General features: G+C 59.5%; 1 protein-coding gene across 1 annotated transcript in view; it reads right to left on the bottom strand.

Moving 5' to 3' along the window:
* RUNX3 (RUNX family transcription factor 3) overlaps window positions 1–14111 on the bottom strand; it is a gene marked incomplete at its 5' end in the record, with an annotated part of 56844 nt that overhangs the window by 32765 nt on the left and 9968 nt on the right. Inside the window, 2 exons of the mRNA XM_082494114.1 lie at window positions 4012–4168; window positions 5225–5469. Of these exons, the coding sequence (XP_082350240.1) occupies window positions 4012–4168; window positions 5225–5469 (402 nt within the window). The remainder of the gene's footprint in view (window positions 1–4011; window positions 4169–5224; window positions 5470–14111) is intronic.

Here is a 14111-nt window from a genome sequence, read left to right as displayed (position 1 = left end):
GGGGTCACCACCCCCGCACCCACGTGCCACCCCGCTCTCCCCTGATCCCAAAGCCCTCCCCCCCCCCCCCCCCCGCAGCCTTGGCATCCTCACCCCGGACCCTCGGCCCTCTCCTTGCCCCAGCCTGGTTGCCATCACCCACTGGATGTCCAGCTGACGGGGAGGCCGTGGGAGGGCGGAGGCCCCGGATTCAGGAGCCCCTCGGGTAGAAGGATGGAGGCTGCACACACAAGGGAGAAAACCACTCTAACCAACCCCCCAAGAGAAACCGCTGTGGGATTTCGAAGGTATCGAGTATTTCCGAGGTATAAACCCCAGCAGGAATCAGGCTGGAAATGCCCACGCGATAGCTCCTCCAGCCTCTACTTCACGAATAAACGCGGTAAGAAACCACCTCCTTTCCCTTCTCCCCCCCCCCCTACACCTTAAAGGAATTAAGGGTTTTCAGATCCCGACCACCATCTGTCTACAGGGTTGGCCCCGAGAGTATCCTCAGCAAAACGAAACAGCACTTATACGGCTAGAAGGAAAAAAGAATAAATGGGAAAAAAAAAATGAAATTATGTCCTCCGGAGAAGATCCTGCAGTTATCCCAGGTGGGCGAGTGTCTCTACGGGAGCAGCGGGGGGGTGGAACCGCCGGCTTTAAAGCAGCCGCCATCAATCCCTGCCCTGCCTCCGCTTTCAGAACAGGACTAAACGCAAAGCTTCAGCTCATTTTCTGCACAAAAAAAAGGAATTTTTTTTTTTTTTTTTTTTTTAAACCCTCCCAAATACAGTTTGAATCCCCGGGGAAGCGGTCGCGCTGACAACCTGCGGGGAAGAGCGGTGCTGCCGCAGCCTGCGGAGCACGGAGGCTCCCGGGCGCCTGCATGGCCACATAAAAAAACCAACCAACACCGAGTATTTGTTGGCAAAAAAAGGTTGGTAGAACGGGAGCGTGGGGATGAGGATTATGAGGAGCAATTATTTCGGAAATTCCAAGGGGGAGGGAGCCTCTTGCTTCGCCTGCGTCCGGCTTGAGACGCACACAACCCTCCCGCGGGGCCGAGGAGCTGAGCCCAGCTCCGCGCTCGGCTCCCCTACTTCCCTACTCGCTGATTTTTTAATTTTATTTGATTTTTAATTTTTTATTCTCCATATGAAATAACTTCCCTGCATTTCAGCACCTCCCCCCCGCCCCCCCAACTCGCTGCAGATACGAATATCTCCGGGGAGGACGGCCGCAGCACGGAGCCGGCCGGGCCATTTTTACGTCTCTTAGCAGCTCTCAAAAATCCTCCCATGAATCGAAAATGACAATTATTACTCAGCATCATTTTTACTCATTTCCCGCCTTCTCAGGAAGCCGGGCTGAGGTTATTCATTCCCACCGCGCCCCGGCCCCAGCCGCGCTTCACCGGCTGCGTGGGGCAGGATCGCAGCTCCCGGGGGGGGGGTTTGGGAGCACCCACAGCTCCGGGAGATGCTCCGGGGGATGATATTCCAGCCGGGAGAGCAGGCGGTGGGGTGCAGCAGACACCGCAGCACCCCGCTGGCCTCAGCTCTCATTTCAGACAGTGCAATCTGAGCAGAAAAGGTTGGGGTTTGTTGGGGTTTTTTGTTTGTTTGTTTGTTATTTAGGGGAATTTTTAAAATTTTTTTATTTTATTTTTTTTTTTTAGAGCAAAGCATAAGGGGAAACCGGTCCTTCCCCCCTCCCTTTGTCTCACACGTGGAGACGGTAATTTTGGAGAGCTGCTTTTCCCAGCTCACAGTGCCGGGGAACCGTCCCAGACACGTTAAGACTAAAAATGCCCAATTCTAAACCGTTTCAGCTCCCGTTTTCCAAATGAGAACTTTGCTGCTCCTGATTTCGCAGGGCTCCCGCGGCGCGGGCACACGGAGGGAACGCGCAGGGAGGCAGACGGTGCCTGTTTACAGATCCACGCGTCCGCACTTCGGATTTACACAAACATTTATCCACACGCAGAGCTCCGCTCCAACAAACTGTCTTGCAACGAATCCAAATTTCTGCCAGAATAAACGAAACCAGCACCAGGCTTTCGGAGATGAAGCCAAACAAGGGAAAGCGAGTGTGACACCCAGAATATAAAAATCAACAGAAACGATTTTTCACACTAACTAGGTCTAAAGGAGCCCCTTGCCGGGAAAGCACGGCCGTACACGGGGAACTAAGCTCACGCTTCACGCTGCAAGAAAACCCCACCGTGCCGCCTCCACGCCAGCCCCGGGGAGCCCCGATGGGGTTATTTCTCTGCAAATATTACAAAGCCTCATCCCGCAAGACTATATTAACAATAAAAATCAGCTCCCCGCTCCGAAGCCCGTTAAGAGGCGGCGGAGGTGTTTCCACTGCTGTAATGAGTATTTGCCAGGACTCTGCCGGAGGAAAGGTGACTATTCACCCAAGTGCTTTCTGAAACTGTAAACTACTGTTAATTCAGAGCTTGGGACTGCAGAGGAGGAAAGTTAATAATGAATTCAAGAGTCAAGCTGAGATTGGGTTGCATTCAGTTTGGAAATTTGTGTAAGGAGGATGAAAAAAAACCAACAACCCCGACAGAAAGAAAAGAGCCTAAGAGAATAATTGATTACAGAAATGAAAGCTTAATTCATAAAAGAAAAACATTTTCCATCCATCAACCTGCAACCAGTTAAGTAGAGAGTTTTAAAGAAACTGCAACACGGAGAAGGAGCCAACAGGAAAAAGGAAATGTATGAAAGAATGTAAACTATTCAAGTTTCATAAAGAGGAACAAGTAAACAGTTATTACATGCAAATAATTCCTAACATCACTGCTTTTAATTAATGCAGAGAAGTCAAAATATATCTGACATTGTGTGTACACATCCGAAGCCTTTGAGAACATGCCGCCACACAGCCGTTAAAATCCAATATTCTTATTTTTGTTTAGATGACCGATTAAGTAGGCTTCGATCTGCAGCGTTTATTGGTGCTGAAATGCTGAAATTCTCGTTTTGCTCTCTGCCATGGGGCAGAGCGCGGCTGCCAGGCGGGGGGGGGGGGGGGGGCTCTGCCCCCGGCACCCACCGCCCCTCGGCATTTCCAGGGGATTTCTTCCCCTCTCCTCGTAGGGCGCAGCCCCATTTCCTTACCGGTTTTGTTTTGAGAAAGCCGGCAGCGGGAATCCGATTAAAGCTAAACGACAGAGCCAACCTCTCCGGCCAGAAAAAAAAAAAAAAAAAAAAAAAAAGAAAATTTCGCTCCCGCTTTACCACGCAACAAACGTGGAGAAAACGAGCGAAACTGCCCCCCCCCAAAAAAAAAACAAAAACCCAGCACCCGCATCTCCCCATTGAGAGGAGCCTTTGGGCACCCCCTTATGCCGAGCGCTGCCTTATTATTTTACTTTAAACACTCGCTTTTCCCCGGTTGCCAAACGAGCCGGCGGGGGGTGGGGGTGGGGGTGGGGTGGGGGGGTGGTACTGCCCCTCAGCGCATTCACCTGCGGAGGGGACGCACCGACCCACCGCGCACATCCCCACATCCCGTCGGGGAGAGAAACTGGGGAGGGTTTGGGCTGGGGCCGGGCCAGCCCCACACCTGAGAGGGCTTCACCCCGCGGGGGGTTTACAACCAGGGTTTGGGGTTTTTTTGGTGTTTTGGTTTTGTTTTTTTTTTTTTTTTTTTTCCTGCTCCGTCCTTTCCCGACACCTGGGCAGAGGGGGAAAAAAAAATAAATAACCCCGGGAGGAGCGGGGCAGAGCCGGCGGGAGCTGCTCCAGCATCCCTGCTCCCGCATCCCTGCTCCCGCATCCCTCCCATCGCCCGCTCGGGAACCGCTTTGGGGCTGGGGGGAGCTAATCTCTGCGTGAACAAGCCCAGCCCGCAGCAACGAAACCACGAGAAATACTCCGTTAAAATAAAACAAAACAAAAAAACCCACCGATTTTCCCCCCTCCTCTTTTTTTTTTCCCCTCTTTTTTTTTTTTTTCTCTCTCTAAAAAGCCAAATTAAAAAGCCAACCATTCCCTGGCCGGTACCTACCCCTGCCGCTTCTCCCAACAAATCTGAGGTCGTTAAATCTCGCTACTTGGTTTTTCATGACGGCGGAGGCGTTGCGGAGCTCTGCCGAGTAGTTTTCGTCGTTCCCCGCCATCACCGTCACCACCGTCCCATCGGGCACATCTCCGAGGGCTACGACCTGCGGCAGGACGAGAGGATTTTAGGCTAAAATTAACCGCCCTCGGGAGCTAAACCTGCTCTACGGTCCCCCCCCCCCTACAAAACCAAAGCAAAACTAAAAGCAATTCGAAGGCGGCTGGAAAATCGGAGGGGGAAGGGGGAAATGAGCTTAAAAAAGGGGGTTAAAAGGAGCGGGGGGCTTCCACGGGGTGGGGAGGGGGGGGTCAGCCCGCCCTCGGCCCCGCTGGGGGGAACTGGGCTGTTATTTTGTTTGATTCGGGGGAAAAAAAAAAAAAATAACAAAAGAAGCGTTGCCGAACGCGGGGGCCCGGAGCTCCGCGCCCGACCCGGGGAGCGCAACCGCGGAGGGGGACGCGGAACCTGCGCCCGGCAGGCGGGGAAGGGCCCCCCCTGCCCGGGGAGCAGCGTCCCGAGCTCCCGGTACCGGGACGGCCGCGGGAACCCGGTTTGCAACACACACACACAACCCCCCCCCCGCTCCCCGCCGGGCTCCCCGGGACTCCGTTGCCGTCCTGCCCGGTCCCCCCCTCTCCGCGATTTTTTGGCTTTTCTGCCCTCAGCCCCGTTGCCCCGAGCCCCAGCCGCGGGGGCTGAGCGGGGATGCCCGGCCCGGGGGTGCCCCGTCGGGTCGCTCCGTCCCGCGGGAGCGGAGCCGGGCGGCCGCGGGGAGCCCGGGCAGCGCAGCCCCGGAGCCGCCGCTTCAGCTCTTCGCTTTCTTTTTGCAGATTAGATCTCCCTTCCCTGCCTCTCTCTCCCTCTCCCAGGAAGGTAATTAACCTCCACTCTCATTAAACTTCAAAGTCGCCTGAGAGCTCCTAACTGTACAGAATATCTAAGATGCTGTGACCGCGGGGCAATGCGGAGACTTGATTAAAAATAATAAACCGGGCTCGCTTGAAGGTGATGTCAAGAGCGAGTTAAAGTGAAAGGGGCGGAGGGAAAGAGGCGAGTGGGTCGGGGCGGAGGGCAAGCCCGGAGCCCAGCCGGTCCCTCCGAGCCGCCGGGGCTACCTGCCCGGTCGCAGCCCTCCCCCCCCCGGGAGCTCCCGGCTTACCTTGAAGGCGACGGGCAGCGTCTTGTTGCACCTCCAGTGGGACGGCAGCACCGAGCACAAGAAGTTGGGGCTGTCGGTGCGCACCAGCTCGCCGGCGTGGTCGGCCAGTACATCCACGACGGAGCGGACCTCGGGTCGAGCCCGGGCGCCCGGTGCGGGGGCCCCCAGCGCCCCGCTGTTCTCGCCCATCTTACCGCAGGGGAAGGCCGTGGAGGGGGGTGTGAAGCGCCTGCTGGTGCTCGGGTCTACGGGAATACGCATCACAACGGCGGGCGTCAGGGAGCCGCCGCGACCGGGGGGTACGAGGAGGGGCCCGGCGGGACCCGGCGCCCACCGCTCGGCTGCGGCGGGGCTCGGCGGTGGGGCGCGGCGGGGGCAGCGGCGGCCGGGCCCCGCGCTGCCTCGCTCCGTCCCGGCAGATCGCCGTCCTCGGCGGGGAAAGCGGTACGGGTTATCCGCTCCCGCCCGGCTGCGGGGTCGCTCCCCGGTGGTTTCGCTACGGTTCCCTCCGGCCCCGCCCGGGGAAAGGCGGCGCGGAGCCCCGGCAGAGCCACGTCGCGGCCGGGCGCCCTCGGTTGCAGGCGGGTCCCCTCCGCCGGGCGGCCCCGAAAGCAGCTCCCAAGTGTCAGCCGCGCCGCCCGGTACCGTATTTACTGCCGGCCCCGGGGGGGGCGGGCCGCGCCCTGACGGACGGGGCGCCGCGCCAATGGGACGGCCGCGGGGGGTCCTTCCCCCCGCCCCCCGTCCGGCTCCTGCGGGCCGAGGGGGCGTGGCCACAACCGAAAGGGGCGGGGGTAAGGGCGAAAGAGGCGTGGTTTAGCCTGAGAAGGCGTGGCCGTGGGGAGCCACGCCCCCGCGGGGTTGGCCCGGCGGGGCGGGCGGCACGTCGGGGCCCCGGTGGCTTCTGGCCGCCGCCGCCGCCGGAGGGTTTTGGGGCGCGGTGGGGCCGGTTTGGGGTCGGAGCCGCCGCCGTGCAGAGCGGCTGGGAATGCAGCACGTCCCCCGCCGCGGAACGCTCCCGCTGCCGCCCCCCGCGGTGGCGTGGCCGTGGCGGGAGCGGCGGACGCGGGGCAGCCGCTGGGGACCACCGGCACACGCGTGTCCCCGACGGGGGCGGCTCTCCCCGCGGCCTCCGCCGAAAACCGCTGCTCCCCAGCCTCCCACTTCTGTCTTCCCCTCCTCCCCCCAAAAAAATGAAAACCGCCTCCATCTGCGGCGGTCCCGGGGCGCCCGCAGCCCCCGGCGCCCCCGGCCGCTCCCCCGGAGCTGCGGCTGCGGGCAGAGCCGGCGGCTCCGGCCGGAATCGTTGGCGAGAAAATTCGTGGCGAAGCCACCGGTTCTGCGGGAACACAACGAAGGCGGCGGTTCGCTCCGCGGCTGCCCGCGGAAAGAGCGAACCGCGGGGCGGGCGGGGGGCAGAAGCGGGGGCCGAGACGGAGGTTTCTCTGCCCGCGCCGCCCGGTTGGTCCCCGGTGGGGCTCAGCTCCGCCCGGGCGCTGCTCGATGGTGTTTAGGGACCGGCACCGGGACGGCCCGTCGGAGCGGAGCCGGCCGGGCCGCAACTCTTCCCGGCTCCACGCTGCGCGGTGTGAAACGCAATTTTCCTTAAAACAAAACAAAACAAAATAAAAAAAAACCAACAACAACAACAAAAAAAACCAACACCCCCAAATTTTTTCTCCTTTTCCTGACTGCCCTCCGCACACTTAATTTTTCTCCGCAAGCCGCGGGGCGAGCCCGGGCCCAGCTCCGCACCCCGCTGCTCGCAAGAGCCAGAAAAACCCCGTGTTTGCCCAAAAGAAAAAAAAAATAGTTGTTTTGGTTTTTATTTTTTTTTGTTTTGTTTTGTTTGGGTTTTTTTTTTAATGAGGAGGAGCGGAGGTTCCCTGGCTGCAGCGGCCGGGACCGGCGCGGGTGGCTGCACCGGCCCCCCGGGGAGCCGCGCCGGGAGAGGCGGCTCCGTCGAGCCGGTGCCGGGGGCAGCTCCGAGCGCAACCGGCGGCGGGGGGCGGCGGGGCCCGGGGGGGCGGGCGGCAGCCCCGCGAGTGGGGCCGTCTCCCGCAGTTACCGGCGCTACAATCCTGCCCTTTTTAGGTGAAAGCGGCCGCCGGGATTAGTTCTATTTTCCACCCCCCGTTCAGCAGCGGGGGGGACCCACGCAAACCCCGGAGCTGCGGGTGGGGAGGACCCGCCGCGGCCCCACGCCGGGGTTTGCCGGGGGCTCCCGGGACCCCCTTTCCCTCCCCGGGGATGGCGGGGGGGGGGGGGGGGGGGGGGAGGTGGGCACGGAGGGGATGGAGAGGGTCACACCGCGCATGCGCTGCAGGGCGGCGGCGCGGCCGGTAGTTGGCGCCGAGGCTCCGCCGTGGCGGCTCCGCGACGGGGCGGGCGCGACGGGGCGGCCCGGCCCGCTGACCCCCCCCCATCCCTCCCCGCCCGCCGCCTGCCCCGGCCCACTGCAAGGCGGTGCGGCTTCTGCTTCTTCCCGCTGCCGAACCCCCCCCCCCCCCCCCCTCCCCCGGGGTCACCCCGCCTTTGCCCCCGGCCACCTGCCTGCGCAGCCCCGGGGGTGTCACCCCGTCACCCCCCTTCCCCCCGGAGCTGCGCCTCCGGAGCCGTGCAGGGAGGGGGAGCCCCGTCGTGGCTGCCCACCCCCACCTGCAACCCCCCCACTGGGTGATTTTGGGGTCGGTCCCGGCAGGACAGAGTTACGTCCCTGCAGCAGGATGCTTGTTTCCAGCTTTATATTCCCAGCCTTTCCCAGTTTGGTTGCTTTGTCCATCCAGTGTCCGCTCACAGCCCTGCCATCCGCAAATTTCTCTAATCCCTTTTTACGCTGTTGGAAAGTGCACCTAATTACATCACCTTGGTGTCCTCAGAGTCTCCCCAAAATATCCCGAATCAGTTGCCGATGTGTTCCCAGGTGCGCAGGGTACCACGTCCTGCTCCCTCCCCAAAAGCCGCTCTCTCCGGCACCCTCTGCGCCCTGACTTGTTCTTGACTTCAGGGCGAGGGGATGCAGACCCACCCCCATAACCCATCGCGTGGCCCTGCGCTTCGCCGCCGCGTAGGTGCAAAGCCAGTCGCCCACTTGCAGCAATATAAAACGAGACCGAAAACACAGGGCAGCGTCAAACTGGGCTCCCCGCAACCCCAAACTGGCTGGTGACCCCTGGAGGCGCAGAGCCCAGCAAAGCGACCCAGTGGCCGCTTCTGCAGAGAGGTGTTCGAGCGAGCAAAGCCATCCCAGGGCTACGGGGACCTGCGGCACCGTGCCCCGGCGGGAAACGTCTTTCATTTCAATTATCCTTTTCAGCACAGCAGGATTCAGAGTCTCAAACAGGGCACAAACCTCACACTGCTCACGTCCTCCACAGACCAGGAGGCATCGGCACGTGGGGATTATTCCCCCGCCACCCTCCCTGCGCTCCAGAGGAGGTTAATAGTGTGTAAGACCCAGGATTTGCACGGGCCTCTTTTCAAATACTTAAAAGCTACTGTTCACATCGCAGGGAGGTCAGCGGCTCTTTAAATCATGACTCGCTGGGATTACTTCCCTTACAGGCTCCTCTGCAGTTTGTAATTCATTTGAGCTGCTGTTTAGCAGCAGAGCCGCTCGTTCCGACGGCAAGGAAGCGAGCGCAGAGGCTTATAGGAAGCTTTCTATTAAAAATTCATCGCAAACTCTGCCTCAGACCTCTCAGGAGCACGGCGCGCAGTAGGGCCATGCGGGTGTCTGGATCTATTTTGTAGTTAAGGGAAGGGGATCTGAGAGCAGCATGCAGGGAGGGAGCGTGCTATTCATTCATAAATCAAACAACAGATGCTGGGTCCAATGGGGTGCACGATGGTGACAATTTTTAACCCCTGAGTGTCACCGCTAAAACGGGCTCCCCCGGGGCAATTACGGGCGCTGCAGGCAGAGGTTCCTGCGGGAGGAAGCCGCGGGGCTCAGGGGAAGAAATAAGGGGAAACTGCGGGGCGGGAGGGGGGAGAAAAGGCAGCGGCTGCCCCCCGCCATAAATCAGGGGGAAGGCTGCGCTTGGGCGAGGGACCAGCTGCGAGATCGGCCTGTTGACGACTCCAGCAGTGCTGCACCGGGCTCTGCGCGGCGGCCGCTGCGCCCCAGGGTTGGGCGATACCCGCAGAGGGGGAAGCCCTGCTCAGCGCCCGCTTCCAGGGCCAGGGCTGCAGCTCGCCACCAACTCCTGAGCCGGGACGTCCCTTAACCCCACGGCAGCCGCGGCTGCTCAAATTCGTCTTGCCGTCTACGTACGCAGCCCCAGCGCCCGGCGCCCGGGATCCTTGCTTGGGGCGGCCGGAGGAGGAGGAGGAAGACTTCGGCAAGAGTTTCAGATCCTGGCGTGAAATGCTCTCACCAGGGAAAATCAAGATGAGATTCCCCCCTGGTTACCCGGCGCCAGGTTTCATTCATCATCCTTTGAATGATTAGAAAAGACCACGGCTGGCGAAGTGGTCGTTGACTCCTTACAGCTTTGGGGCTTGCCTGTCCTCCCAATTCTCCCCATTTTAGACCAGCGCATTTTATTACCAATCCTCATTTCAATCGGCATCCCCAGGGAGATGCTCCACACGCGTGCGCACCCGCACGGGCATCCTCGGCCACCGGGGGACCAGAGCGGTGACCCCCAAGCGCACGCGCCGGGGTGAATCGGGAGGGACGCCGCGGCTGTTGGGGCAGCTCTCGTCTCTCTAAAGAGCGCGCGAGGGGAGCGGGGACCCACCGCCCCCCCCGGCACCAGCCCTTGGCGGGCACCCTGCGCTCCGGGCGTAGCGCAGATACTCGAGCGCCGACGGGATGAGACGGGGTTTTCAAAAGCTGCGAAGTGACTTAGGAGCACGAGTGCGATTGACGTGAATCCTGCGGTTCTGAAGTCACGAAAGTGCCATTCTTCATTGTTCGGGACCGCGATTCTCCTCTCCCCACAACGGCCCGACAATGAGGAGCATGTTCAGGGCTCACATCCTCTGTGCTATTGATAGCACCGCCGAGCTTTTTGGAGCGTGGGTCCCATCTGCCACTTCCACTCCTTTTTAAAAGATCCTAATGACTGTCAGATCCTTTTAGTTCTTAATTAATTTCAGAGTTCAACTGCAAATAGGAAACAAGGCAGCTTTTGCCCTTACGCATATGAATATTACTGTTCCATTTAATGTGGTTACGGGTGGAATGCTGTTATTCATTCCTGCCTGCAATAAAAGCCACATGTTTTTAAAACTTTGCACTTGAAAAAACTTTTAGGAAAGAAATCAAGTATGTTTTGTATGCATGGCATGAGATAAAAACTAGTCATAAATATTCAAAGAACAGTTAGAGCTTTATGCTTGATTTAAACAAGTGAACAGAGAAGTACGACGGTTGAAGTAAGTGGAGAATGAAAGCCCAATGCTCCTTTAAGAATGTGCTTATGCAGAGAAAAAGAACTATTCATGCAAAGGTTACGGAGCACCTAAGGACATCCCATCTCCTCCAAAAATGCCCAAAGGTGGATAACACAACTGGAAACATTGGGCTTTGTTCAGAACTATTCAAGTTCATGGGAGTTTCTCTCTCTTTGGGGGTTTCGGAGGAGATTTCGAGGGGTGCGATGCCTCGTGCCAGACCCTCTGGGGCACGAGGACTCTTCTCGCAGGGAGACATCTCCAATGCGTCCGTTCCCCAGGCTGGAAGGCAGGTGGATGAAGCCGTGCTGAGCGTTTCATGGGACACATGGGACCTCCCTGGAGCCCCCGGAGCCCGGCGCAGCCGAAACCCCGAGGGAAGGGACTGAGCGCCGGGTCCCCAGGCAGCGCCTGTCCCACGGAGCCCGGGGCGGTGCCGAGCCCTTCACAACCCAAAACGCGACAGGGGGAGAAACAAAAAAAATTCCAAAGGAAAGAAAAAGGGGAAACGTCTGGATGGTGGAAAGAGGAACCGAAAAACACATGATGACGAGAAAAGTACACGGGGTGGATGCAGAAAAAACACGATATGATTTCTAATTTCGAGGAGAGGCGCTCGGAGGAGCTGCTCTCACGGAAGGGCTCCCAGGCAGCGCGCCGGGGCGCAGGGAAATCCTCCTGCACGTGCTGAGCGAAGCACTCTTGCAACACCGTAAGGCTGCAGAAAGCCATTTCTTGCCTCCGAAAATAGCCGTGCATTGGCAACACCGCCCCATCGCTCGTCCCCATCCCTGTCGGGGTGGGAAAAATCGACCTCCTGTCCCCGTACGGCGGGTGAGGGTGCGATGGGGTTTCCTAAAGAGTATTTTTCCCTGCTGTTCCCGACAGCCTGACCCGGAATGTTGGGGTGATGCTGGGTATGAAACGGGTGCTCGGTGCTCCTGCGCCGTGCCGAGGTTTGCGGTACTGGAGCCCTGGCGGGGTGAAGCAGGGCTGCGCGGGGCTCCGGCCGCCCAGCGATCCCTTTGGGGAAGTCAGACGTGAAAAGAGAGAAAGTGAACGCTGGGAACCGCTCACATTCCTGCGCACTCGCCTGCCTCCCCGGCGAAGGGCCGTCGGCGAACCTCGGCCAAAGCTTTAGCTGCCTCAGGGCTGCGATGTCTGCAAATACCCCTCGGCTGTGGGGGCAGAACTGGGTGGTTCCCCCCCCCCCCCGCTGCCCAGGAGGGCAGGAGGGGGCAGGCAGCTGCCTGCGACAGGCGCTGGTGTCAGACAGGGAACTCCGATTTCCCTTTTGGTTGGGGTCTGGTAGAGCATCTCAGGCTCACGTCTCAGCAAAAGCAGCTTTACAGGCAAATGCAAACGCACCAGAAATGTTTGATTTCCCTGCGGGAAATCAGCACGGCAAAGGGAACCCAGCCCCGTCACCCCGAGGGCACCCCGTAGATTCGAGAGCCCCGGCACGCCGTGGTGGCCGGCGGTGACACCGGCGTGGACGTCCCCTCCCCCTCCCGCCTCAGCCCCGATGCGTTCCCCATCTTCCCCCCGAGGTGGTTACTGGGTTTCTCGTGCCCGGGCTGAGCCCTGGCGGAGGCAGAGCCGGCGGGTTGGGAGGGAGGCAGATCACAGGAGGTGCTTTACTTTATAAACGCGTGGTTTATAAATGTGCCTAATCCCGCAGCTTTCATCCGCGCGAGGGTTTTCCCCACCTGTCTGCGGGCAGATGAGCTTTGCAGAGCAGTGCCAGCGCGGGGTGGCCGATAGCAGTTCTCCGGCAAGAGGACGGTTTGGAAAAGTCGTCCCAAACTGGTATTTAAAGGGAGGGGTCAGGAGTGGGAAGAACGGGACCTACTGGAGCAACGGAGCCCAAAAAAGCTGCACCAAGCGGCACCGCGTACGGCTGGAGAAACGCGCACGGGAGGCCGGCGGTGCGTTTCTCCAGCCCGTCGCGATGCTGCTTGGCCCGGAGCGGGAGCGAACGGTCGGCGACGCACAGCTTGCCCGCAGGCAGCTGCCTGCTCAGCCCCGCGGGCAGGTCCTGCACCTCTGCGCTCAGTCGCCACCCCAGGTCCACCTTACTGGGGTTGCTCCTCAAGCAGGTTGCCCATGAAATCGTTGGCGCGCGCAGCTCGTTAGCTCTGCCTTGTAGCTCAAGGCAGAAGGCAGAGGGGGGCTCGGGCCGGCAGGCAGCCCTTTAGCCATGCCAGCGCCGGGATCGGACCCCAAACGTTTCTGTCAATGCAACACATTGGCCCTTTTCCACAAAAAAAAAATGAGGTGCCGGGCAAGGACCAGCTCTTGCCACGAGTGGTGTTTATCATCCCTACGTGATCAATCCCTGAGTTCTGCCACCTCCGCCAGACTTCGTGGCAACCCGCAGGAGGAACAGTGAAGATCCTCCAGCAGCGACATGGAGCAACCTCAAACTCTGCCGCCAACGGCTCTCCTCCAGCAAAGTCATTCTGAGAAAACCAGCCTCTGGCTCCGGGTGCTCATTGTCCTGCAGGCCCACACCACTTTTTTTCCAAGGTTCTTTTGCCTTTCGCAATTATTCACTACTTTCACTTCTACGAATAACTGCGGGCGATGCTGTTTTGCGGCGGGGCTGTGGTTGGGCCGCTTTGACGAGATGGGCTCTGGGTTGCGTTGCTTCTGCCCCTTCCTGGGATTGTTTTATTCTGCTGCAAACGTTTGCTTTCGTATTTGCCCTTCCGTAAAGACACTCGTCGATGCGAGTTTGCCCAACATCCCCCACCGATAAGTCTGGTGGTTGAAGAGTATCTCCAGAAAACACCCCCCCGAGGGGGCTCAGCCTGCGAATTCACCCGGCACTTACGCGTCCCTTCAAGCACAGAACAAACCCCCCACTCGGAGGAATTAGTCACAGGCTAAAAACGACGCAGAAGGTACTTTTCTGGTTTCTGGCTACGAACGCAGACAAATCAAACGCGATGTTATTTAGGAACCACTGTTAAGTCACTGTTTGCTCCTCATCCATCTCCAGTGGCTTGGAAGGGGAACCGTGCCTGCTCGCCTCCACCAAACCCCCCGCCCTGCGCTCATCAGCGAGAGCTTCTTTTTTAATTTTTTTTTTTTTTTTTTTTTTTTTTTTTTGCAGAAGTTTCTTCTAAAAGTTCGTCTGGGAGCAGGAGGTGCCTGTCTGCGGGGGTCGGCCGGCTGACACCACGAGCGGGCTCCTCGCCCCGGCCCAGACGGCAGCCCGGGAAGTTGGAGCGGTTCAGCAGCAGGTTGGGGCTGGAGACGAGAGAAATGGAGAACTTGCCCAGACAAAACGGTGGCGGCTTTCGGTCTCGCACGAGCAGCCAGCTCTGCGGGGAGAGAGGGGATCTTATCTGCGAAACGCAACCTCAGCCGCGTCCCGGGCTCTGAGCCGCTCCGCACCTGCCTGACCCTCCAAAACTGGTGGTTTCGGAGAATGTTTTTAGGTTTCCTCCGCCGGCCGAGCGGCGGGCCCTCGCTGGCA

Source organism: Vanellus vanellus (assembly GCF_965231255.1).
Source record: "Vanellus vanellus genome assembly, chromosome: 22".
NCBI classification, from domain to species: Eukaryota; Metazoa; Chordata; class Aves; order Charadriiformes; family Charadriidae; genus Vanellus; species Vanellus vanellus.
The sequence above is the reverse complement of the archived record's forward strand: the minus strand, read 5'-3'. Positions and strand labels throughout refer to the sequence as shown.